Raw genomic sequence first — 26264 nt, forward strand, 5'->3', positions numbered from 1 at the left:
TTCACACTGGCTGTGCCTCCTGACAATGGCCATCTCAGCCTCTGGCCATCTTGTTAGATTGTCTTCCCCTTTCTCTCCCTCCAGCCTTAGAAAATACCTGGTAAACTCAAAATTCTTTTTTTTTTCTTCCAGATTCTGTTATGGTAACAGAGTGATTTAGCTGTCTCCTTTACTGCCTTTAGTGCCAGACTCAGCTCAAGTCCTATCTTGACCTTTCAAGAACCCATCAGGGTACTCAGCTGAATACAAGTTACCTCCAGTCTTTTGTTACCTGTAACAGGCCCCACTTTCCTAGGAAAGTTACTAGGAGAAACAGTTTCCTTCTATATTTTCTTCACTTTCCTCTCCCAAGATGCTCTATGTCTGGGGCTTCAAGCCAAATTCTGCAGAGTGAGAGACTGTCGAATACCGTCCAAAACATTCTGTACTCCTTTTTTAAAAGTGTTAGTCTGTGTAGGAACATGAAGCAGAAACTATGGAAGGCATTGGTTAGAAATGGAGCTTCAGCAAAGTGCTTTCAAAGGTTCAACCCCAAAGTATGTTTTATAAAACACTAGGTCCATGGCCTACCCATAGGTATTAAGTTAAAATGGTTGGTAATCTTCAGATTGATATTTCATATACTATAACCTCACAAATCTTACTTTCTTCAGGTGCCATTATTTTGGGTGAATTATTTCTGTCTCTGCCATTGAAATTGGTCTTTGAAAAGGCAACTGGGTCTTACAAGGTGCCCTGAAATTGGTCCTTTGTAGGTCAGGTCAAGGTGAGAGCCTGGTCATTAAGTGAATACAAAGAAGGCTTCTTTTGTTTAAATATCCTTGAAAAAGTGAAGGTGACCTTTGAAAAGGCAGCTGGATCCATAAGATGCCCTGAAATGGTCCTTTGTAGGTCAGGTCAAGGGGAGAGCCTGGTCATTATCTGAATACAAAGAAGGTATCTTTTGTTTAAATATCCTTGGTACTGATCTAATCTATGGGGTTAGATATCAGGATAATGACTACCCTTTGGGTTGGGGAGCAGATAGACACAAAGGGAGCATGAAGGAAGGAAGGAATGACAATATCTGGGTCCTGATAGTGATTGATTCCTTGATTTGGGTGCTGGTTATAATCTGCACTGGTGAAACTTCATCATACTGAATGCTTGTGATTTGTACTCTTCCCTGTATGTATGTTATACCTCATTAAAAGTTTACTTTAAAAATACGCTGTGCATTGAGCAAGTTTAACATTGGATCTTTGTCAGATACTTTCTCTGATGTAATACCATGATGAAAAATATTCCTGGGTATTAAGTCATGCAGGTTAAATTGACTCTAAGGAGCAGTACAGACCAGTTAAACTCTGCAAGGAAGTTATTACTGAAACTACTAGTTGGCTGTGTTGTTATATATCACTTTTAAAAAGATTACCTATAATTAAAAAAAAAAAAAAGATTACCTATAATTTTTAAGAGATTGTGTCCTAAGTGGTAGCCATTTATCTGCTTAAAAACTGAGTGCCTTTGAGATTCATTTTCTTGTTTGACTTTATCTAGAGGATAGATGATTTCAATATACTGGATAAGCTCTTGCTTTGTACAGAGTGCTCTCAGTCATTCCATAATGGAGTTTCACAGATGAGAACCATGATGCCAATTTAATTCTCATTCTTTTATAATAGTAGGTAATCTTTTTTTTTTTTTTTACTTTCTTGAAAGCTTCAAATATCTCTTCCTGATGTTCTGAAATTTCACAAAATTGTATCTTTTTCTGGGCTATTTTTCATTCATTGCTCGGTATCAGGTGAACTTTCTCAATCTAAAAATATGTCCTTTGGCTGGAAAGTTTTCTTCTGTTATTTGTTTATTTCCTCCCTCTCTTCTTTCTTATTGATTTTTATGCCTTTTCTATTTGTTGGCTATTGGACCATTATGACTCAGTTTTCTCATATTTTCTGACTGATTTTTTTCCTTTGCTTTCTGGAAGATATCCTCAAATTTATTTTATAGACCTTTTGATAAACTTGTCTACAAGCACATTTTTTTAATTTCCAAGAAACTTTCTTGTTCTCTGACCTCTGCTCTATCATAGTAGCTTATATTTGTTTTATAGATGCCAAAACTTATCAAATGTCTATTGGGTTACTTATTAGAATATTTCAAACTCTCTTTTGTTCCCTGAATTATCATTACATCTGTTCATCTTGGGGCTTCCCAGGTACTCAGTGGTAAAGAATCTGCCTGCCAATGCAGGAGACGCGTGTTCAGTCCTGGGATGGGGAGGATCCCCTGGAGGAGGAAATGGCAACCCACTCCAGTATTCTCGCCTAGAAAATCTCATAGACAGAGGATCCTGGAAGGCTGCAGTCCATGGAGTTGCAAAGAGTCAGACACTACTGAGCATACATGCACGCTTTTCATCTTGATCTTACTCTTTTATGTTACTAATTTTTCCAAAATGTTGGTGAGCCTTTATTGTCCACTCCTATTTATGAAAAAATCTGGATGGGTTAATGTAGAAAATGGGCATAGGCTTGTTTGTGGTTGGTTTCTCACAGGTCTTTTGCTGGATGGAAGGATGGACATTAAGCCTTCTATACTCTGAGCAGGACCAGTAAGTTGGTAGACCTTACTTTAGGGCGTGTGGTTAGGGAGCAAGGGGACAGATTTGCAGTTCTCTTCCCCCAATGAAAGGACTGTGTTCCTGGGGAGCCAGCTTCCCATACTTGGCCAAAACCCTGCGCAAGTGGCTCTTCCAGTTTCTTTCCATAGCAGCTCCCCATTTTTATCCTGGGGACAAATGGTTTTATGTTCCTGGGATGGGTGCTGAGAGCAGTGGGCAGCTGGCCCATTCTTTAAAAGTTCCGGTAATTAATTTCCCTGAATGCTGGTAATATGTCCCTCGCCTGGCGATTCTGAGTGTGGTGCCTTGCTGAGGCTGCAGGGCAGAATGGCTCTCAACTCTTATGCAATTTTATGACCTTCTACTCTGACTTACTTATCACTACATTTGTGTCTGTTTTCTAACTTCCAGAATTTGTCAGAATTCCTTGCCTACTAACATACTCCTGCCACCCTCATTGTTTATGTCATGGCTGTGTTCCCATGTGTAAATTTTTACTGACATTTCAGAGGGGTTTAGAGAATGAGAGGAGGTAAATGTCTGTGTGATCACTTTCTCAACCAAAAGTCAGATGCAACTTTGCAAATAAGTGACTGGCCCTAGAATACTAAAATAAGTAGCAAAGACTGGGTTTAGAACTTTGGCACTTTATGTGAAAAATTCTATTATAAAACAGAAAACCAAGATCATTTTATCAAGAACAGTCAACAGTAATAAACTGTATATTGTTTAATAGTTTATAAACTGTTTCTTAATACTCTTTCATTTTTGTATTGATATTTTAAATTGTATTCCCCTTGATCTTAGAGACCTTATTGTATATACAATCTAAATTCTAAGAGTAGAGTTAAAAAATGTCGCAAGACAGGGTTTAGAACCTTACTGATGTCGGAGAAGGCAATGGCACCCCACTCCAGTACTCTTGCCTGGAGAATCCCATGGACGGAGGAGCCTGGTAGGCTGCAGTCCATGGGGTTGCTGGGAATCGGACACGACTGAGCGACTTCACTTTCGCTTTTCACTTTCATGCATTGCGGAAGGAGATGGCAACCCACTCCAGTGTTCTTGCCTGGAGAATCCCAGGGACGGCGGAGCCTGATGGGCTTCCATCTGTGGGGTCGCAGAGAGTCGGACACGACTGAAGCAACTTAGCAGCAGCAGATGTTGGAAATCATGACTAGATTCCTCATGGAGACTGACAGAGTTAGGCTAGGTTGTAAACTCACTACTTGACACTAGACCTGATATTTAAACTGTGTCTTTTTGCAGCTAAAATTGCTTAAGCTCGTTAGACATTAAACTGAGGTATGTGGCCTTGCAATTCACATTAGCCTTAATCTTCATTTAAAAGGAAGTAGTTCTTGTTTCTTAACCTCTGTCAAACAAGAGGAGCTTACATTGTATTGATAATGTGGACTTTGTATTACAGAACATATTATGTAATAAGAGCTTAGTACATGTTTGTTGAATTATGTAATCACAATCTCCATAATTTTCTTTAATAATTTTAAGCAACCCAGTTATCTTATGAATGTCTTCTAGTTCATTAATTGATGTAAAAATGATTACTCTTAATGATGGAAGATTAGAATCCAGAGTTATTGTACCAGAGCTTTGCGCTTAGTCCTCTAGGTCATTTCTTACCTTTGTCGCCACCAGATGTGGTGTTGTTTAATTAATTAATTAAGCACTCTGTAAATGTTAAACCACAAGAGGATCAGAGAGAGAGAGTTGAAGGCCCCTGGGTAAAATATGAACATTTTGTTAGCATCTAGTACAGAGAAGGTAGAGGAATGTTTTATCTCTTCTGTCAGTAAATGTCTTGAAAGCAGGAATCATCTTTTTGAGTTTATATTCCTTTTTACCCCCTTCTTATCTAGAAATAATTGCAAACCTGCAGAAAAGTTACAAAAATAATGCAAAGAACTTCATATAACCAGTACCCAGATTTACCACTTGTTAACACTTTGCCACATACTTTAGTGTGTATTCCCTATTACTAGGAGATTCTCATATCAAAAGCAAGAAATTTAGCATTTTCTATGCATTATATAAAATTCTGTATTCTATATGGCCCATATTCCACATTTATCTATTGAGTCAGCAATGTCCTTCACAACAGTTGTTTTGTTTTTTTTTCCTAGTCTAGGATCATGCATTGAATTCAGTTGTATGTCTCTTTAGTCAGTTCTCTTTGATTTCCAACAAGCCTCTGCCTTTCTCTGTCCTTCATGACATTGATATTTTATAGATATATTGTCTCTGTTGTAGATAGCTTTATATTTCTGCCACAGGATATCAACCCGGAATTGTTTTTTTAAGAAAATAGTTACTAAACATTTTTGGGGAGAGCACCTTTCTTTGAAAAAGTTTATTTAATATGGGAAAGAAGTGTAGTTTTTTTAAGAAAAAGAGCATATGTTTTGACTTAAAGTTGTTATTTAGTCACAGACTTGCTTTTAAATTGCAGTTCTTCCACTTTTTACCTTTGTAGCACTGGACAGGTTACTTTATGTCACTGACTCACAACTTCCTCAGCTCTGAAAGGGTACAGATCAAGTGTTGACATGAAAAAATGAGACAAAGTATATTAACAGAGTAGCACATGATGTGTATAGGGTGAATGGAAACTAACAATATTCACTTCAACAGACTTCAAGTTGTGAGAGGATGACTGCTCTTGCCATGTTCAAGTGTTAAATACTTCTCTAGCTCTAGTCTGTAGAAGGCACTGGAGAAAAGTCTAATCAGAGCAAGGAAGCATGGAATCAGTTATCACATTTTCTTCTCTACTGAGGTATCAGTTCAGTTCAGTTCAGTCGCTCAGTCGTGTCCGACTCTTTGCGACCCCATGAACCGCAGCACTCCAGGCCTCCCTGTCCATCACCAACTCCCTGAGTCCACCCAAACCCATGTCCATCGAGTCGGCAATGCCATCCAGCCATTCATCCTCTGTCGTCCCCTTCTCCTCCTGCCCTCAATCTTTCCCAGCATCAGGGTCTTTTCCAATGAGTCAGCTCTTCGGATGAGGTGGCCAAAGTGTATATAAATGTCATCTAAGAATTCTTTGCATTTCTTAAGTGCTGTATATCTTCTTACCAAGGGTACGGAGGTCCCTCTGAATTTTTCCTCCCATGTTCAAGCTCTTTGGTGTTTGATACTTCGCAGTTGCTGTTCATTCCACAAACTTAATAACTAAGTGCAAAATGGTCATGTTCAAAGAATCATTTACAAGGACAGCTTAGTATTTGCTTGTTGGTTGGTTTACTGACATAACCTGTGTGCTGAATTCACTGGAATGTGACATAGTCAAATCTGGCCTCTTCCACTCCTGAGCTGGTGCAAGAAACACTTGGCAGCTATTAAAGTGCTATTCTTTGCAGTTATTTGGTATAATTTGCCACAGAAGTAAATTCCAAGAGGTAATATTCTTGCTTGGTTGTACTCTTGCATGACCGAAGGAGCTCATGCAAGGGCCAATGGTCTCTAACCCAAGGTGATTCTCTTGGCAGCCGGGAAGACTTTCAACGGATTCCAGAACTTGCCATCAACCCATTGGGGGACCGGATCATCAATGCCTTCTTTCCAGAGGGGTGAGTCCCTGCAGTTGTTGGACTTCCTTTTGGAGGCTAATCTGGAGTATTGATATTGGTTGGGTCATCTCAGACCATGATCTTCCTCCTATTGGACACTCCTAACTCAATCATATCTACAATATCTCTACCCTCTCCCTGTTTTAAACTTCAAATAGGTATGTTAGCCCATTTTCACAGTTCTGTCTTTAATCTCTGTTTATCTTTGATGTAAAACTAAACATTTTAAAAACTATAGAGATAATTTCAAATTTATAGAAAAGTTGCAAAATTTGCAAATAGTGTGATGAAATAGTATGTCTTTTACCCAGATGCATCTGTTGTTGTGTTGCTAATGTTTTGTCTCATTTGTGAGTGCTCTCTGTCTCAGTCCTCGCCAATAAAAACATCATTCAAGCCACATACATAGTCACTACAAATTTTCTAGTAGTCACATTTTAAAAAGTAAACAGGTTAAATTAATTTTGGATAAACAAGCTAAATTAACTTTGGCAATATATATTTTATTTAACCCTGATATATCCAAAATGTGTAAATCAGTATTTTAAAATTATTGTAGTATATATTCTTTTTCATAAGAAGTCTGGCACCTATTGTGTAATTTATACTTAACCATACCTATCAAGTGCTATAAGAATATTAATATATGTTTTTTCCAGCTTTATTGAAATGTGACTTACATGTAACATTGTATAAATTTAAGGTGTACAACATAGTGATTTTATATATGTATATATTGAAAAATGATAACCATAATAATATTAATGAACACATTCATCATCGCATATAGTTATTTTTTTTCTTGTGATAAGAACTTTTAAGATCTCTCTTAGCAGCTTTCAAAGATACAATTCAGTGTTGTTATCTATAATCACTAAGGTGTATATTTCACCCCAGAATATATTTATCTTATAATTAGAATTTGATACCTTTTGACCACCTTCATCCACTTCCCCTATAATCTACTTTATTCTGATATGTTATTGATATTCCAGTTTTCTCAGTTTATCCAACAATCTCCTTCCTCCACTATAGGATCCAATCTGGCTCAGTTGTTGTCATATATTCTTAGCCTCCTTTAATCCAGAAAGTTACTTTTCTTTTCTGACATTGGCTAAGGATATAGTTCCCCTACCACACACACACTTTCTCAAACAGATTTAGGTTTGTGTAATTAAAACTAGGCATTTGATATGCTTCACCTAACCTAATATACTGCCTTCAAAGTACTGAGTCAATATTTACTGAATCCATTAGGTACCTTTTGCTGAATAAAGCTTATCATATAATCTTGTTTAAAGTAACAATCTCTTTAACAATCTTTTCCTGGTTCCTTGTGACTTGTTTATATGACCCAGAGGACTTTAAAGTGTTACATGGTTGCCAGTTCTTAATGAGACTAAAGTGTCAGTGAAAACACTCAGGAGAGGAAGTTGTAGAACTCTGAATTGAGAGCAAAGGAATTTGCAAGTTGAGAAGTTGGTCCCTCAGTAAACTTGAGTGACAGAGAAGACTAGCAGTCAGTTCCTGTGAAGACAGCACTCAATGAGACTGAGACCTGCCCTTTTCAAGTTCATGTTGACCATGAGTAATCATCTATACTTCCTCATTTTCTGATTTTTTGTCTCCCTGAAATGCCCTGTTTGTTTCAGCTGTGGTTTTAGTGCTGAATTCTTGTCTTTTTAAACTTCTTTTTTTTTTTTAGCTCTTGCAGAGAATTGATGCCTTGCACTGCTGTGTTTTGTTTCCAAACCTTTTGCAGTGAAAAGTAAACCCTGTAGAGTCATTTTGCCAACTTTTTTTTTTTTTAGTGTTCCCTAGTCACATTGATTATTTGAAAAAGCAGCTGTGGAAAGCTGTTTTATAAAGGCCAGACCACCTTTGTTGTGACTATAGTGGTGCCTCTCATCTTATTAATTGATCTCTTGTTAAGGACACAACGAGTACTGATGTACTCGAGGTGTGTATGAGGAGGCTGAGGATGGCTACACTGCTAGGCTACACTGAGCTACACTGCTAGGCTCTTAGCAAGCCCACCTCTGCTTCTTGCTCTGTCACAAATAGCTATTTGACTTCTAGGTTGTATGTAGGTTCAATTTTGTTTTGTTTTGTTTTTTAAACTGTTTATTTATTATTTATTTTTCGTTGCACTGAGTCTTTGTTGCTGCACTTGGTCTTTCTCTAGTTGTGGCAAACGGAGGCTACTCTTTAGTTGTGGTGCACGGGCTTCTCATTGTGGTGACTTCTTTTGTTGTGGAGCATGGGCTCTAGGGCTTAAGAACCTCAGTAGTTGCAGCACGTGGGCTCAGTAATTGCAGAGCATGGGCTCTAAAGTGTGGGCTAAGTTGCCCTGCAGCATGTGGCATCCTCCTGGGATTGAACCTGTGTCCCCTGCATTGGCAGGTGGTTTCTTAAGCACTGGATCATCAGGGAACTCACTGTTTTGTTTTGTTTTTTTATAGACTGAGATTTGAAAGTAGGACGTTGGTATTTAGTTTCCTTTTACTCAGAGACATTATGCCAGTGATATATGTTTACCTATTTGTTCTGGCATATGACTCCGATCTTATTACACATTCCATGATTCCTCAACTCTTACTCACATTTTTTAGAGGTAATGAAAGGTCATTCTTTTGAGTACAAAGGGTTCATGACCTAGCATTTGAACTCTACCTTTAGAAGGTCTCTGATCTGTATGTCTGCTCACACTTGAGACCCTATATACCACATCTATTCAATGAGGACAAACAAAGACTAGGATTTATTTTTAGGTAGCCATAGGAACCAGACAACCTGTTCTCTCCATGACTACCTTAGATAAATAACTATTCACATGGGACATTCTTTTTCAATATTAAAAAGCATTCTTTATTCATTCAAGTTTTAGAATTATTTCTTATAAGATTACTGATTAACTGTGGCACAATAAAAAGATTTTCTCTAATCTTCAGTACCCAAAAAACTTTATACATAAAGAGGTCTTTGAAAGCATTATGAGGAAAATATCTATCTAACTATGAGGGAATAATAAAATCATGATACAGCCACACAATTATTATGCAGATGGTTAAAATGTTTTGAAGTGTTTATATTGGTTAGAGACATGCCTAAAAGTTTTAAAAAAGCAAGCTACAAAATTACATATGCAGTATGTTCACAATTCTCCAAAAAGCACAGAAAAATTACTGGAAGATATATTAACAATGATTCTAACTGATTGGTAGAACTAGAAGTGGTATTTTTCTACTTTTTATCAAATTTTCAAAATGTATTTACTGATTCTGTGACTAAATAAACTTTATTTCAAAAGCAGTTGTTGCATAATATGCCTTAGCTTTAAAATATCACTAGGTACATGTGACTGCAGGGAGATTTGCGAGGTGGATAGGGAGACATTGGGTTGAAATGGCTAACTTGCTGTTCACTTCAGAGCCTGAAGCAGTGAGTTCAAGTGTTGGCTTGTCTGATAGCACAGCCCAGCTGCTACTTACAGTCCTCTTTGGGAAAAGAAATGTAAGTAAATTTAATAGGTAACTGACTCTGGTAAGTCCTGTTACCTTTCTAAGTCTGGTTAATCATTTATAAAGTAAGAATAATAATACCTACCTCAAAGGGTTGTGGCAAGACTTAGCTGAAAATATTTTATGAACCCTAAAGTACCATGCATATGGAAAGAGACTTCATTAAATGGACATTCAGGCCACTCTAGCTGTAACTGTTAACATATTAAATTCATAAGAAATAATCACCTTGATTGACATGTTCTTTTTGTTATCTTTCATGATCAGAGAGGACCAGGTGAACTTCCGTGGATTCATGAGAACCTTGGCTCATTTCCGACCCATAGAGGATAATGAAAAGAACAAAGATGTGAATGGACCAGAACCACTCAACAGCCGAAGCAACAAACTGCACTGTAAGGAGATAGTCTTCTGGCTTAAAATATTTGCTTTTCATTTCTTATAAATCATTTATTTATTCATTCATTTACTGAACAATCATTTGCTCGAACACAGTGGTTAAGAGCTTAGACCCTGGAGCTAAACTGGCTGGAACTGAAGCCCAGCACTGCCACTTTTTGGCCCTGTGACTTTGGGCAGGTTACTTCAGATCTTTGGGCTGCAGTTTCCTTTTCTGTAGAATGGGATATTAAGAGGTTTCACACAGGAAGGTTGTAAAGATTTGATGACAGATCTTCATCTTCATCAAGTGCTAGAGTGACAGCAGTGAAAAAGATCCATCCCACCTTAAAATTTGACAGATGCTGGGATGTCACTTAAGAGGGGTGGACAGCCAGGTTAGTGAAAGATTTCATTTTTCTCCCCATGCCTCTCGCCTCCTTTCTTTGGATGCTTCTTAATTTCCTTCTGTTGTTTATTGGTTTGTGTGGGATATTGCCTAATACCTTATAATACTTCTCCAAGAAATTAAAATTGATTGCTCTTTTTATTTAACACAAGTTGAAGTTGAAATTGTATTGAATTGATTTTGCCCAAGCTTCTCTTACTGGGGTGCCCACCAAATTTTTACTAGATGATTTAAAGAAAAATTAAAAGGCTTTATAACATTGAAACAAATATGGATAAACTATAGGATATAATGCTAAATTTACATACATTTGAAAGATGGTACATGAAACTTAAAGTTTTAATTTGTAGCCCTTGGCCCATATCCCCAGATCTCCTTTGCTGTAGGAGTATGAGTTTACTCCTCCTCTATTTCAGGTAGAGTTTGAGAAGTACTGAAATAAATATTGTTGTATAAGACAAAAAGATTTTTGAACCCAACTAATAGAACTCTGCTTTTCTTCACTACAAAATCATATACCTTAATGAACAGCAAAAAACTCGAATACAAACAAAATTGAATATAGAAGAAAAGAGAATTCTGATGAATTGTTCTCAAATTTATTGGATACTCTATTTATTAGTGAATTTCACTTTCTTCTTTCAAGACTAAGTACTGTTTGAAAGCCTTGTGTCTTAATGTTTTATGAGGTTTAGTGTATATTTAGTACAAGTTTGCCTGATGCTGGCATTAGTATAGGAGATCATTTTCTTATTCAGTGTTGTCAGACCAGGAGTTGATCAATAATTGAAAAAGTTGGCTTTAGCATGGAATCATAGAAAAGGATACATGACTTAACATTTTAATTTACCTTAAAATATTTAAAAACATATTCATTGGCCAACCTTTGGATGTAGGACCAAGAGTTGTTTTGGTTTGTTTTTTTTAGAATTCTTTCTTTTTATTTATTTAGTTTTTAATTGGAGGATAATTGGTTTACAATGTTTTATTGGTTTCTGCCATACAACAACACAAATCTGTCTTAACTATATATTGTTTTGTTTTAATAAAGTTCTGTTGATGGGAGTTGTGTGACATTTTTGCACAGAACCTATCTGTAATGTATAGTCTAAGGTTTCTGGTTGCAGTTTCTTTTCAGTGGAAAGAGAACTTAAAGGTACTCAGAAAGCATTCTGAGAATAGAATTTTCCAGGTGTTTACATTTCTTCCTTCATCTTTTACATTTGTCCTGCCACACTTACACAACAGTTTGGTTTTTTTTTTTTTCCTCTCTTCAGTGACTTGATTTTGAGTCTTTCAAAAGCTGAACAAACTAATTTTCATTTAAAAAATAACTTTATTTTCACATATGTTTCATTTTCTATTAAGTTATACAGTTTTATGAAAACTACAGATAGCACAGTTCTAGGATAGTTGACACACCTGACTCTTGGTAAGCATCCGACTCAGCAGGTGGAGTAGACACTCCAGAGTCGCCCATTGGCTGCAAGCGTGCTGTGTGCTGTCAGCTGGAACGATTGCAGAGGGGAGGGGAGTGTCTGTGGATCAGTGAGTTGGTTAAGGAGAAAACAGTTAAGAGACATTCTGTGCTCTACAAAACTATGCTTGCTTTTCTAATCCAGGATTAGAGGAGGCTCTAAAAGTTACCAGACATAATACAGACCTGTTACCTGAATTCCCATTACAGCGTGGACTCTACTTTTTTCAAGTCAAGAATTCCCATAGCAGTCTGGTGAATACTATCAATCTCATCTCAGAATGTTTGTGAAAGTATAAAGTGAAACACATACAATTATAAAGAAAACCAATTATATTGAAATACAACTAACAAAATGTTAAAACAGCTTTGTGATGCAGTGATACTTCTTTATTCTATGCTAAATACCAGGATGTGATTTGGAGCCCTTTGGCTATAGAGCAGCTCTGTAGCTTGATTGTGGTGGTGGTTACATGAAACTGCATAGGGGATAGGATTGCATAGAACTACACGTACATGCACAGGTGCACACGGTGAAGCCTGGGTAGACTCTGTCGGTTGTACCACTGTCGGCTTCCTGGTTTTGATGGTATGTTATAGTTATGCAGGATGTTACCTGCAGAGAGCCTGGGGTGAAGGGTATATGCAGAGGCTCAGAGAGATATTTGTACATCCACATTTGTGGTGGCGTTCTTCATAAGAGCTAAAATGAGAAAGCAACCCGTATTCATCAGTGAATGAATGGATAAGCATATTCATTAATTCACATTGACCCTAAAGAAAATATTCCAAGTAGCATTAGTGGATATGGTAGTTACTTAGTGTATCAGCTAGGATACCTTCAGCTGAGTCAGCTGACTTCAACAGTAAGGAGCTGTATTATCTCACTTTACAAGTGAAGTGGGGCACATGTCAGGGTTGATTGTGTCATCAAGGACCCAAGTTTTTCCTACTGCTCTGCCCTGCCATCCTTAGGGTCTGCTTCATCCAAAGGTGTGGCTCCTCCCGGTCACATGATGGCTTTAGTGGCATTTAGGCTATGTACTTCCCTGTTCATATCTGACAGTGGGGAGACAGAGACAGACAGGATGCCCCCTAAGCCATGGATGAGCTTCTGTTAGGAAGGGAGAAGTCCAGAGTGCCACAGAGATGGCAGAGTTTAGGGTGAGATGAAATAACAAGTGCAAGTTACACATAGTTTTTGCCATTACTTTAGTCTTGGCTTTCAGATCAACTTTTATAGAAAGCTGAACATGAATTAGAATTCGGTTGCATCCTGTATGTTAGGATCACATTCATGTAAAGAGACCAGTGAAACCAAAGCTACAGGAGGAGTCCTTGATGTCTGCTTCTCTGTCTATATATTGATTTTTCTGAATTTACCACAGAGCTGTGGAAGCAGCAAGAAGGTGCTTCTTATTGTAGACTGAAGAGAACAGCTGAACATATATACCTAGCAACACATTTGCTACTAATGCAAATTTGTTTATAGTCCATTTTCCTCAGAGAATAGTCTCTTCAGGAACTCTGAGAGCATGCTTTGTCCTATCTGTTTTTCATGCCACAATGAGAGAATGTCAAGGACAATTAACAAGGCTGAGCTGTACCTATGTAGGCACAGGCCCAAGCACACATAGTACTGCTATTCTGTCTCCAGGAATGGTTCCTTATTATTCTCTTCAGGTCAGTGAGGTTATAATGTCTTACGTGGAAGGTACAGCCCATCTTAGAATGCTCCAGAGCATGGTAAGCAAGGGAGGGGTTGATAAGCTCCCATTTTGGTATTCTATTTGTCTTCTGAAGTAATTTGTTTTTTATAACACATAATGAGTAATATGGGAAATGAGTCTGCATGAAGACATTTTATTTGGATGATGAAGAGTACTGGTAAAGTGGAGTTTGGGAGAGTAGCCAAGAAGAAACTGAGCAGCATTATTCACAATGGCCAAAAGGTCAGAGCAATCCAGGTGTCCATCAGCAAATGGATACACAAAATGTGGTATGTACATTCAATGAAATATTATTTGGCCTTAAAAAGGAAATTCTGTCACATGCTACAACATAGATAAATTTACTTGATACTAAATAACAATATTAAAAAGCAGAGACATTACTTTGTCTACAAAGATCCATCTAGTCAAGGCTATGGTTTTTCCAGTAGTCATGTATGGATGTGAGAGTTGGACTATAAAGAAAGCTGAGTGCCCAAGAATTGATGCTTTTGAACTGTGGTATTGGAGAAGACTCTTGAGAGTCCCTTGGACTGCAAGGAAATCCAGCCAGTCCATCCTAAAGGAGGTCAGTCTTGGGTGTTCATTGGATGGTCTGATGTTGAAGCTGAAACTCCAATACGTTGGCCACCTGATGCAAAGAGCTGACTCATTTGAAAAGACCCTGATGCTGGGAAAGATTGGGGGCAGAAGGAGAAGGGCACGACAGAGGATAAGATGGTTGGATGGCACCGACTCAATGGACATGGGTTTGGGTGGATTCCAGGTGTTGGTGATGGACAGGGATGCCTGGCATGCTGCGGTTCATGGGGTTGCAAACAGTCAGACACGACTGAGCGACTGAACTGAACTGAAATAACAATAAGACCAACACAAAAGGATCAATATTATTTGATTTCTCCTATGTGAGGTTCCTAGAGCAGTCAAATTGATAGAAAGTTGCCAAGGCCTAGAGGCCTAGCAGGAAATGGGGAGTTACTGTTTAATGGGTCAGAATTTGAATTGGGGAAGATGAAAAAGTTCTAAAGATAGATGGTGGTGATGTTTACACAACAGTGTGAATGTACTCAATTGTATACTTTAAAAGGGTCAAGTTTATTTTACTACATTTTTTTTTAAGAAGTAACAGTGATTAAAAGGTAAAGGTTTGACTGAGCGGTTTCATTTTCTTTCATTAAAACCAAACTGAATGGCAGACACTATTTTAGGCCCAGGATACAATGATGCATAAATCAGGAAAGGTCTTTACTTTCATAGAGCTTATGATCCAATAAGGGAGACAGACTATTTGGAAAAAGACAAACTGAATAAACAGAATTTGTGATCATGGCAACTTCTGTGAAGAAAATGAATATGGTGAGATGAGAAATGGATGGGGGTGTTACTGCTTTAAAATGAGGGGTTGGGGAAACCTTTGTGAGGAGTCGAAGCTTTAGCTAAGAATGAGCCAACCATGCCAAGAATAGAAGTATGGTCAAGGCAGAGGGGACAACTGGTTTAAAGGTCCTTGGGTAGAAACGAGTGCTTGATGTTCAGAGAACAAAGAAGCATGATCAAGAAAAGAGTGAGAGGAGGACAGAGAAGAGGAAAGGAGAGGTGATGCGGGTACATGACACTGACTGAGCTCTTCCTGTGTGCCAGACACTGTTTACGGTGCATTTTATGTACTAACTCATTTGGTCTTCAACCCTCTGAGGTGGATTCTGTTACTCTTACCTTGCACCTCTTGGACAGCTGGGGCACAGAGAGGTTAAGTGACTTGCTCGCTTAGACATAGTAAGTAGGCTGTCAGAGGCAGGACTCAGCAGAGCCAGAGTCTTAACCACTGTGCTGTATTGCTCTGATGTCAACATCAGGAGCTCAGAGGAGGGATCCAAGCTGAAGATGCCCATTCGAGAGCCATCAGCATTAGATGGCATGTAAAGCCCTGAGGCTAGAGGTAGGAAACTACACTTCTGGAGACAGGAGAGTGCCAAGTCACAGACCAAGAATGGGGGAAAGGGACAGGAAGAGAGGAAAGAGAGAAGCTAACAAAATGGCTCAGTCGTTTGGCATTTGACCATAAGTTATCTCAGGGAAAATGCTGGTTCTACTGGTTCAGGACCAGAGCTGATTGACAGGAATCTAAATCAGTTAAGAAGTTACTGTTAACTGCAGTTTTTTCTAAAAGATTCTATCACGTGATCTCTCTAGTTACCCCTCTGCTGCTACTCTGTTCAAGCTGCTTTAACAGAATACCATAGACTGGGTTACCTAAGTAGACATTTCTCCCAGTTCTGGAGACTGGACTCTGAGGTTAGGTTGCCAACATGGTCAGGTTCTTGTTGGGGGCCCCTCTTCTGGTTCACAGTCTTCTTGCTGTCTTCTCACATGGGGAGGGAGGTGGAGACAGAAAGAGAGAGGGATAAAGAGATCTCCTGTCTCCTCTTCTTATAAGGGCATTAATCTCATCATGAGGGCCCCACCCTCATGAGCTAATCTAACCCTAATTACTTCCCAAAGGTTCTGCCTCCTAATAACATCACATTGGGGTTTATGGTTCCAACACAAGAATTTGGAAAATTCAGTCCATGGCAACTAGGTTTCAAAAGTTAGCTTTTCAGGTTTCTCTAAATACTTTGTAAGAAATAAATGTGTTTATTCCAGTACCCGGTTAAGAAATGCAGAAGCATATTTATGGGTTATATAGCAAGCAGATTTCTATCCCCAAATCACCCTAAACATTCCTTAGTAAATAACACATTTTATGGTATTTTAGAATGATAACAGCATATGCAGAATAGAGAGGGTGTGTGTATGTGTTTTAATTTTTATTCTATATTGAACTATAGTTGATTTACAATGTTGTATTAGTTTCAGGTGTATAGCAAAGTGATACAGTTATGCGTGTACATTACATTTGTTCTTTTTCAAGTTGGTAATACTGTATTAAAGACACATTCATTTTGGAACACTTATGATCCTTTCCCTTCCCAGGGAATCAAAAACTTCCTAATCATATAAATCTCAAATTTGGTAAACATAGTTACTCAACTAACCAAATTAAAGAAAACTGACAAACATCAGGGAAAGTCTCTCCTATTTACTCCCCCTTTGAGAACTTTAATATGTACCTTACAAAAAGTAAATCGGATTTTTCTAAATTTTTTGCTTGGACTTTTCGTGGACTCACCGCCCTCCTCCCTCTTTTTTTTTTTCCTTTTGGTGGAGGCAAGGGGTGATGTTTAAACTTGTATCTACAAGTTTTCATGTCTTTGCTGTCAGTGTTAGCTCTGCCTGGAATCCATCCTTTATCAGATTTCTGTTTATCTTTCAATACCTTGTTCAAATGTTACTTGAACCGGAAAGACACATCTGCTGTATGCTGTGTTCCCTGGTATTTCATATGTATGAGAGCATTTAGAATGTATTAAAGTGCATAGCGTGTGTTGTTCTCTACCGGATTGTGAATTCCAAGGACCAGATCTAAATCTGTGTATTTTGATAACTATAAAGCAATGGATTTGGGCCTTTTAGTATTTTCAGTAACTTCAGTACCTTTTGGTTTTCAGTACTGAAAACCAAAAATCTCAGCAGCATATGTGAAGTGATTCAAAGCCTCAAAAGTACAACATATTCAGCTATAATATGGTAGTCACGTCCTCTGAGTGATGTCTCACAGTGCCTATAAAGTCATCCAGTGTTACCACACTATTCACTTGGTGGCCCTTTAGGAACATGACACTGTCTGAATGATTTCTGCTCTTCTGAATTCTCTCTTCCAAATATCCTAGTTTCTAAAAGATCTATCTATTATTAAAGAGAAAGAAGCATGATGAGGCCAGGACACCACCAAATGCTTGGCCTTTCTGTTGGAGACAAGTTCTTTACTTCAGGACTTCCAAGTGGGAGAGGATTATGTCAAGTCTTATTTGAGGCAAAATGAAGACTATAGCCTGGGACACAGCATTTCAGATAGCTCTGAGAAACTGCTCCAAAGAGGCAGCAGGGAAAGCCAGTATATATGTGATTTGGGTGAAGGGGAGTACTTGCAATCAGGCACGTATATTTTGCAGAAAGTTTCTGCTAGTCTTGTGAAGGTTAATGCTCGTTATGAAGAGCAGACATCACCATGAAGGATTTCAGTGCTTTTCTAGATATGAGAAGATGCAAGAATTGGTCTCATAAAATCGGCTCCTGAAAATATATAACTATCTGAAGACCTGTCCTGCCTGTTTTTCCCAGAGCACAGGGTACCTCATTTCTGCTCTCCACCCTGAACTCCTTTCACGGGGTCTTGAAAATCAGTGGCTGCAGAAGCACATGATTTAATCTTGTAGAGGTAGATGCCAAGTGCCAGTTTGTAGTTGACAGTTATTTGAAATTTGACACGAATTTGCCGAAGTGGTCATTTTTCCACAGTAATACTTCTGTAGTCTGCTGTTTGGCGCCTGTATGGCTCCTGTTGTTGACTTTCCCTGACGATGGTGCACAGAAGACTTGACGGGCTGTCGAGAGACGGCCTAAGTGACAGAATCTCTGATGGGATTTGGGTTTTTTGTAGGGGGAGGAGGGTTAACACTCTAAGTTAAGAAAAAGGACATTTGATTTATTAAGTTTTTTGATTTTTCCAATGAAAGGCCATGTTTCATGCATGTTAAGATGCCATCATTTATGAGATGCATCCCAATTCCTTAAAGTGTCTTAGAATCAGTTACAGTGTCTTTAAATCTCTACAAGTAAGGGCAGTTGCCCTTGGAAAAACTATTAATTGATGGTCAGTTTTCTACCTGGTGTCCTTTATATACTTGGTTCCTTGAGAAGGGACGAAACATTATTGCTGCTGCTGCTGCTAAGTCACTTCAGTTGTGTCCGACTCTGTGCGACCCCATAGACGGCAGCCCACCAGGCTCCCCCGTCCCTGGGATTCTCCAGGCAAGAACACTGGAGTGGGTTGCCGTTTCCTTCTCCAATACATGAAAGTGAAAAGTGAAAGTGAAGTCGCTCAGTCGTGTCCGACTTTTCACGACCCCATGGACTGCAGCCTACCAGGCTCCTCCGTCCATGGGATTTTCCAGGCAAGAGTATTGGAGTGGGTTGCCATTGCCTTCTCCACAAAACATTATTGAATTTCCACTAAATTCTTGTTTTTTCCTACCAGTTGCTTTTCGACTGTATGACTTGGATAAAGATGACAAGATTTCCCGTGATGAGCTGTTACAGGTATGTGGGAGAATTCCAATGCACACAGCTAGCTTGTGTTTGGGCCCTGCTGACTTAGTGATGTGGGCACAAATTGTTCTTTCCTTCAGTAAGCCTTTATTTAACACCTGCTGTATGCAGAGTCCTGTCCTGCACATATAGGTATAAAGCAGAGCAGATGATCTGGGGAAACTTGAAATGGCTCATTGAGTTCTCACAGATGTCGCCACTGTTTAAAAGCTAATTAAATATCTTTTAAGTGCAGACTGGCACTAAAATATGTGAGATGGTTTAGATCAGATCAGTTATTGTCAAATCAGCTTATTGGTAATTCTGATGACACTTAGGTAAATGTGGCTGTTTTGTATGTCCTTAGGCCTGATGTAAATGAGTCAAGGAACTGCTGCTGGGACAGCGTCCACTGAGCCATGGTTCACTGTTCTTTGTTGCTCCCAATAGACAATTGCCGGTCCTAATGGCAATGACTGGCATTTCATCCTGTTAGTGTTGCCCTTCTCTTTCCCTGCTCCCCCTTTCCTAAGCACAAGTTTAGGAGGAAAGAAAATTCTCCTTTTTCCTTTTTTTAATATTTATGAATCATGGGACTTCCCTGGAGGTCCAGAGGTTAAGACTTAGCCTTCCAATGCAGGGGGTGCCGGTTTGATCTCTGGTCAGGGAGCTAAGATCCCACATGCTTTGTGGCCAAAAAAGCAAAACATAAAACACAAGCTATATTCAATTAAGACTTTAAAAATGGTCCACATCAAACAAAAAAACTTAAAAAAATTTTATGTATCTTTAGGATCCTAGGGGGCTAACACATTCAGGAATGGGGAGATTTCTCTGTTTCAAGATAAAACTAAAAAGTAAAGTGCTTTCTAGTCACCTTGAAGTGAGTCTGAACTCACTGCTTTGAGAAATCTTCTCAGTTGAAATTAAGGACCAACCCAGGGTACTCCTATTAATACATTTCTGTGTCATAGTAAAAACCAAAACAGTCTGCAGTTCAATGATTGTGTCCTTTGCTTTTGAATTGGGGACACCTTTCTTTGTAAGAAGATTTCACTTTATTTAAAATTGCTACAAATGTGCTTCTGAGTTCTGAAGAGAAAAATAGAGGCAATCACTCTATAGTTGCAAGTTTTTATCCTCTGGTCCAGATCTAGCTGCCACAAAGATATATTTTGGAAGGGAAGGTTGATTTTTTTTTTCCTATTATTAGGATAAAAGAGCCTGCGGCAGGGTATGAGGAGGAGATCATGTGGCCAGAGTGCCAGTCAGTAACTAAAGTGTTCCTCAGGCCTCAAATGACTTTAGAACAAATGTGCATATGGATTATTGAGGTGTCAGAGAACTAATATTATCCTAGCAAGAAGAGAATTTGAACATTTTACCAAAGTTTACAAAATTTACTTTTCTAAACGTTGCCATTTCTAAAACATTTGGTAATATGCAATTCTTAATTACTCAGTGGATATTAAAAAAAAAATTGCTGTTTTGTCATAAGGAATGTCTGAGTGTTCATATTTTCCTAGTTTGATTTTTATAAAAAGTTCTGACTGAACTTTTAAGGGTGATGGGTATGTTTATTATCTTGATTGGGATGATGGTTTCACAAGTAGGTGTACATATGTCAGAACTTATCAGGTTGTACATTTTAAATGTGTACAGTTTACTGCATACCAGTTATACTTCAAGAAAGATAGTTGCTATACTCATTTTATGAGAGTTTCATAACTTGGACATGAAAATCTTGCAAAGACTATAATAAGAAAAGAAAATTATAGTGCAATCTCTTTTACTCACATGGATATATAAATCCAAAACAAAATATTAACACATCAAATCCAGCAATATATAAAAGGAATACTATATTGTAGCCAAGGTGGCTTTATACCAGGAATTTGAAGTTGGTGTAAAAGTAGAAAACCTACCAGTAGTATTTCTCCATGTTAACAGATTAAAGAAGAAAAATCAAATGTTCTTTTTCATAGAATTTTTATAAAATTCATAATCCAGTCATGATTTTTTATGGTAGGAATATTGGCTTTAGATACTTTTTGTAATTTTTAAATTTTTATTTGAGTGTAGTTGATTTACAGTGTGATGTTTCTGCTGTACAGCAAAGTGAATCAGTTACATGCGTATATCCTTTTTTAGATTCTTTTCGCATATAGGTCATTACAGAGTTTTGAGTAGAGTTCCCTGTGCTATACAGTAGGTTCTTATTAGTTATCTATTTTATATAGAGTAGCGTGTATATGTCAATCCCAACCTCCCAATTTTTTCCTCTCCTTCCCCCAACCTCAATTCATGATTTTTTTTCAAGTCTTAAAACAGAGAGAGATGGGAGCTTTCTTAAACTAAGATATATACAGAAAACCTCATCACTCATTTTAAAAACAGTAATAATAAAAGTTCCATTTGCTAATAAACTTCTGACTGGAACTAAAGTGACATTGTGGAGAGGTGGAAAGGGCACTGGCCAGGTGTGGAGGCCTGGGTAGACAGCTTGGGCTACTGGCTGCTGGGACCTGTGTCCAGGCACTTCTGGACCTGTATGTCCTCACTGACAGACTGGGTGAGTGATTTTTACCACACCACCACTCCTATACCCACCCCACTGTATACATACAGCATACACACACACAGTTCTATAATTCTAAAAATAAAACACTTCAGAGAGTAATTGGACTGGGACCTGAAGAAACTGCTGTTTCAGGATGGATTTGTCTAGTTGGCCACACATAGTCACTGCGTGAGTGCTTAGTTGCTAAGTCCTGTCCAACTCTTTGCAACCCCATGGACTGTAGCCTGCCAGGCTTCTCTGTCCTTAGGATTTCCCAAGCAGAGATACTGGAATGGGTTGCCATTTTCTCCTCCAGGGGATCTTCCTGACCTAGGGATTGAACCCACATCTCCTGCACTGGCAGGTGGCTTGTTTACCACTGAGCCACCTGGGAATCTCAATCACAAGGAAGATGACAAATGGCTTGGCCAGTTAAAGTTTTTGCTAGCATTGCCTCTTTTTATTTATCCTTTGATTTGTATATATTTCTCCCCAAATATACAACTTCCAGTTTTCAAGAATTGATTTGGGGATCAGGGAATGTTGATACAAATCAATATTTCAGTTTTTTTTTCTTCAGAATATCCGATAATATACTTTTAAAAATCAATTTTAAGAGATTGGGGAAGGGTGTAAAGGAATAGGGCAAAGGGAGTCCCGTGAACAGCTGGCTGAAAAAGTCTTTCTTTCCTAAGGGAAAGCTCAGCTCTTACCTGTTGAAGACAGAGGTGGTGGACTAGGGCAATGCAAGGCATCATAAAAGCACCCTGTCCCCCATTTCATGTTGTTTTAAGAGTCATGTTATTAAGAGGTGTTTGTTTCGTTTAAGGTAGCAATTTTCAATGTATATTCACACCCTAAAGATGTTAGCAGAATAAGTGGGGAGCTGGCAGTTTTTTTGGTATGTTTGAGAATAAATTTGGTGAAAGTGTTTTTTAATTCTCTTTATCACAGTTCTCACAGCCCTTTAACTATACTTGTCATTTTTCTAAAAGAAGGGATTTAGTATTTAACCCTTCAAGGATTTTTATGTTCCTTGACCATACTTTAGGAATAGCTGAGCTAATGCACTGCCAAAGTGAACTGTATTCTGGTTAAGATTCCAGAAAGTCTTTCCAAACTGACTTAAACCTATAAGTGACTAGTTTGCCTCATGCAACAAGAAGCCTGGAAATATATTGTCCAGGTTGGTACCATACCTAAATGATGTCCAGGAACCAGGCTTCTTCTTACTGTGGCATCCACAGTACATTTGACTTTCACCTAATGGTCCCAGGATGACTGTTGTTCGGCATCATGTCTACATCCTGGGCAGGAAGAATGGAGAAGACCAAAATGCAAAGGACTCTCCCTGAAGTGAAGGTCTGCCTTCCTATTCAATAACTTTGCCAAAGAGTTCTGCTCATATTATTGTCTAAAATGGCCTAGATGAGAAGATAGGCGTTTAGGCTTTTTGGCTGTTATATTAGAGGACATCAAAGGAAGAGAAGGTGGGGGTGGCTTTTATTTTTTTAATTTTAGTAAGAGAGCACTCGTGACCCCTAGTTCAGTTCAGTCACTCAGTCATGTCCGACTCTTTGCGACCCCATGAATCGCAGCACGCCAGGCCTCCCTGTCCATCACCAACTCCCAGTGTTTACCCAAACTCGTGTCCATCGAGTCAGTGATGCCATCCAGCCATCTCATCCTCTGTCGTCCCCTTCTCCTCCTGCCCCCAATCCTTCCCAGCATCAGGGTCTTTTCCAATGAGTCAACTCTTCGCATGAGGTGGCCAAAATATTGGAGTTTCCCCTAAGTGACCCCTAAGTCTCTCGTAATTCCTGGCTCTTGGTCCTGTAGGTGCTACGCATGATGGTCGGAGTGAATATCTCAGATGAGCAGCTGGGCAGCATTGCAGACAGAACCATCCAGGAGGCTGATCAGGATGGGGACAGCGCCATCTCTTTCACAGAATTTGTTAAGGTCAGTCACTTACTTCTTGAAGAACTTAAATCCTACTATGCAGGAGAGAGGGAGAAAAACATTCGAGAAGAGCTTGACACAGCATCTCCTGTTGTAACCTTTGTAACTGTAGCTGGGTTTGTTTTTTTTTTTTTTTAACAGGTTTTGGAGAAGGTGGACGTAGAACAGAAAATGAGCATCCGATTTCTTCACTAAAGGACTGAGACCAAACTATTCCTTGCTTTCTAGTATTTAAGAACTGGAACTTGAAAGCCCTCCTATCCACCAGCCCCAACTCCACCCCATCATTCCCCTTTTCCCAAAGTACTACTGCTGTTGCATGACAACCCCAAATACGTTCCGTCACGCAAACCTGCCTTTGGTGTATAAATAGGGCATTATAGAATGGTACACCCAGTCTAATTCTGTTCAGTGTCGTTCGCCGGATATCTCCATTTCTAAATGTCACCTTCCCCTGTTCTGCTGCTGAATGCCACACGTCTATCCAGTCTGAGAAAGTGAGAGGGAATCAACCCAAGAACCAGCCAGCAAAGCTCTTTGACTGGATGTGAACTGTAGTCAGGCTGCCTTCCCACCAGCTTGGCTTTGGCATGCTCCTTCATCCTTTTTTATATGTCCTTTGCTTCCACTTCTCTTTTGCCCAACCTACCACTCTCTTAGTCTTTCAGTATCCCTGGTTTTTATTAAGCTTCCATCCTCCCTATTCCACTTGGCATCCCCAGTTATGCCTGTTAAATATATTTCAGACTTGGCAGTATAGTTCAGTGGTCTGGCAATTCTTAATCTACCTTTACTCTTAAATGGGTATCTGGGATGTTGCCTCCCCAGGAGCTCTTCAGTAACCAACACTTCTCTCAGATGAATGTCTTGACCATCTCTTGGTCCCCTCTGCTCTGTCACCAAAGGGCTGTTGGTTAGAGATGTTCTTGAAAGATAAGAAAGATAAGAGGTGTAGAGCCAAGTCTTCTAGGTGGCTTGCCCAGGTCGCTCTACCTCTGGCCTCTGATTCTCAACACACATACCTATGTGGCTGCTCTTGTTAGTACAGTGTTGATTCTGTAGAAATTAGCCGTATGCCTGGAGCTTGCTTAGTCTGAGGATAATGTCACCACCAAAATGGCTGCTCTGACCATTTGCTTGGTGTCTTTCTCATGGCTTTTTGAACAAGGAGGCTGGGCACCCTAAAAATATTCCCACCTCTGCAGCATGGTTTATGCCTTGGTGTGATGTGCCCTGGAATGCTTTTCACTTTACATTTCTAAGTAGAAAGATAAGTGCCTAACTTATCCCAGTCCATAAGATTTAAAAATTATCCTCAATGTCTTGAGGTTTTGCACAAAATTCTCTCTGAATTTTACACCTGGCACAAGTTAATGCTGGACGCCATAGTCAGCTGTTAATACAGGTCCAAAAAATTGAATGTATCGTATCATTAGCTGCCTGGTTACATTGACTTCCTAGCTCCTCTCGTGGACTACTGCTAATCCCTTAGGAATGAGAACTCTGGCATTGGTGACACAACCTGAAGTGGCGTTACAAGCCTTTGCTTGAACCAGAGCAACTCCTCTGCCCCAAAGCAGCTTAGTATAGATGTCACTGAATCAGGCTGTGGTCATCCTAAGATCTGTCTTTATGCATCTCTTCATCCATTTATCTGTCCTTGGCTGATTCTGACTCATTGCTTGCTTGCTTGTTTCCTTGCTTTGGAAGGCTCTCCAAGATGTATACACACTACTTTAGGAAGGGAATTGCTTTAAAAAAAAAAAACTGCAAAGGGTTTGGGAAGAGTGCTTAAGAAAGAGTGGCCAGGCTGGATGGCCCAAGTATAAATGAGAGAGGATTTCATAGTAAAGTATCAGTGTGACTTTGTGATCAAGTGATGTAGTATAGGAATTGTATAAAAGGGAAGAACTGTCCAACACTGGTCTGTTAGTGAGGTACTTCAGAGGCTCCTTGACCTGCATATTTAAAGTTCCTAAAATGATGGCTTTTTCCTCCTTTTGGCTGTGTAGCAAACTGTTTTAATCCACGGTTGTGCCTTATTGTTCCATTAAAATTGTATTCTTCAATCCATCAATAAATACTTGTGGTTAAAACAAAACAACTTGGTTTATTTTTGTCCTCATGTTTTATAAGAATTTTTCATGACTCAGTCCCTTTCTTCAGGTTTGAAATCATGTGTCTTCTTTACTCGGCTTTATGTCTGTGCTATCAAATGCATTTATTTGAACATAATTGAGCATGACATGAGATTCTGTCAGCATTTATATCTGCTGCTGCCTGGACATACAAGGCAGAAGTGTTTGTCTAGTGGCCAGCACTGAATGCCTCTGAGCATGACTTTGACAGCCTCAGCCAATTCCCACTTTCTCCAGGTGGGATTCCATTTCTGTTCTTGAACCTCTGATTTCTTAAATGTAGAAGAGGTCTAAAATGGGGTATCTGTCTATTGCTTGTTATTAAGTTGTCCACAGTCTCAGTGACATAGTGTGCCCAGCTATTATTACATGGCTTTTCACACTTACAAGTTTCAGTCCACTATGTAGGGTATGAGTAATTTCTTATTTTAAAGTTTAGTGTCATACCACAGGACTCAAAGAAGTAATAACTGGAGTCAATCCTATAAATTCTAACACAATACCACCTTCTTTTCCCATCCCTCTGCCTCAAAAGTCCATTCAAAATAACTGTTTTAGCTTTGCTTCACTTTGAGTAATTTTACAATCTGGAGAAAGTGAAAAATAGTTGGAGTAACCATAACATCAGTGTTGGAGGAACTTTAATATTACTGACCATGCCATAGGTATACCAGTCTATGACTAAAATAAAACAACTGATA

General features: G+C 39.0%; 1 protein-coding gene across 2 annotated transcripts in view; it reads left to right on the forward strand.

The window, feature by feature from the left end:
* The window catches only part of CHP1 (calcineurin like EF-hand protein 1), a 38138-nt gene extending 12612 nt beyond the window's left edge, over nucleotides 1-25526 (forward strand). For both annotated transcript variants that reach the window (XM_081507700.1, XM_081507699.1), the window contains exons 3-7: nucleotides 6118-6198; nucleotides 9987-10114; nucleotides 18854-18915; nucleotides 23303-23425; nucleotides 23567-25526. In XM_081507700.1, the coding sequence (XP_081363826.1) occupies nucleotides 6118-6198; nucleotides 9987-10114; nucleotides 18854-18915; nucleotides 23303-23425; nucleotides 23567-23620 (448 nt within the window). In that variant the 3' untranslated portion in view covers nucleotides 23621-25526. The remainder of the gene's footprint in view (nucleotides 1-6117; nucleotides 6199-9986; nucleotides 10115-18853; nucleotides 18916-23302; nucleotides 23426-23566) is intronic.
* The last annotated feature ends 738 nt before the right edge of the window (nucleotides 25527-26264 follow it).

Source organism: Giraffa tippelskirchi, chromosome 7, assembly GCF_054371585.1.
Source record: "Giraffa tippelskirchi isolate mGirTip1 chromosome 7, T2T-mGirTip1v1.2.pri, whole genome shotgun sequence".
NCBI lineage: Eukaryota > Metazoa > Chordata > Mammalia > Artiodactyla > Giraffidae > Giraffa > Giraffa tippelskirchi.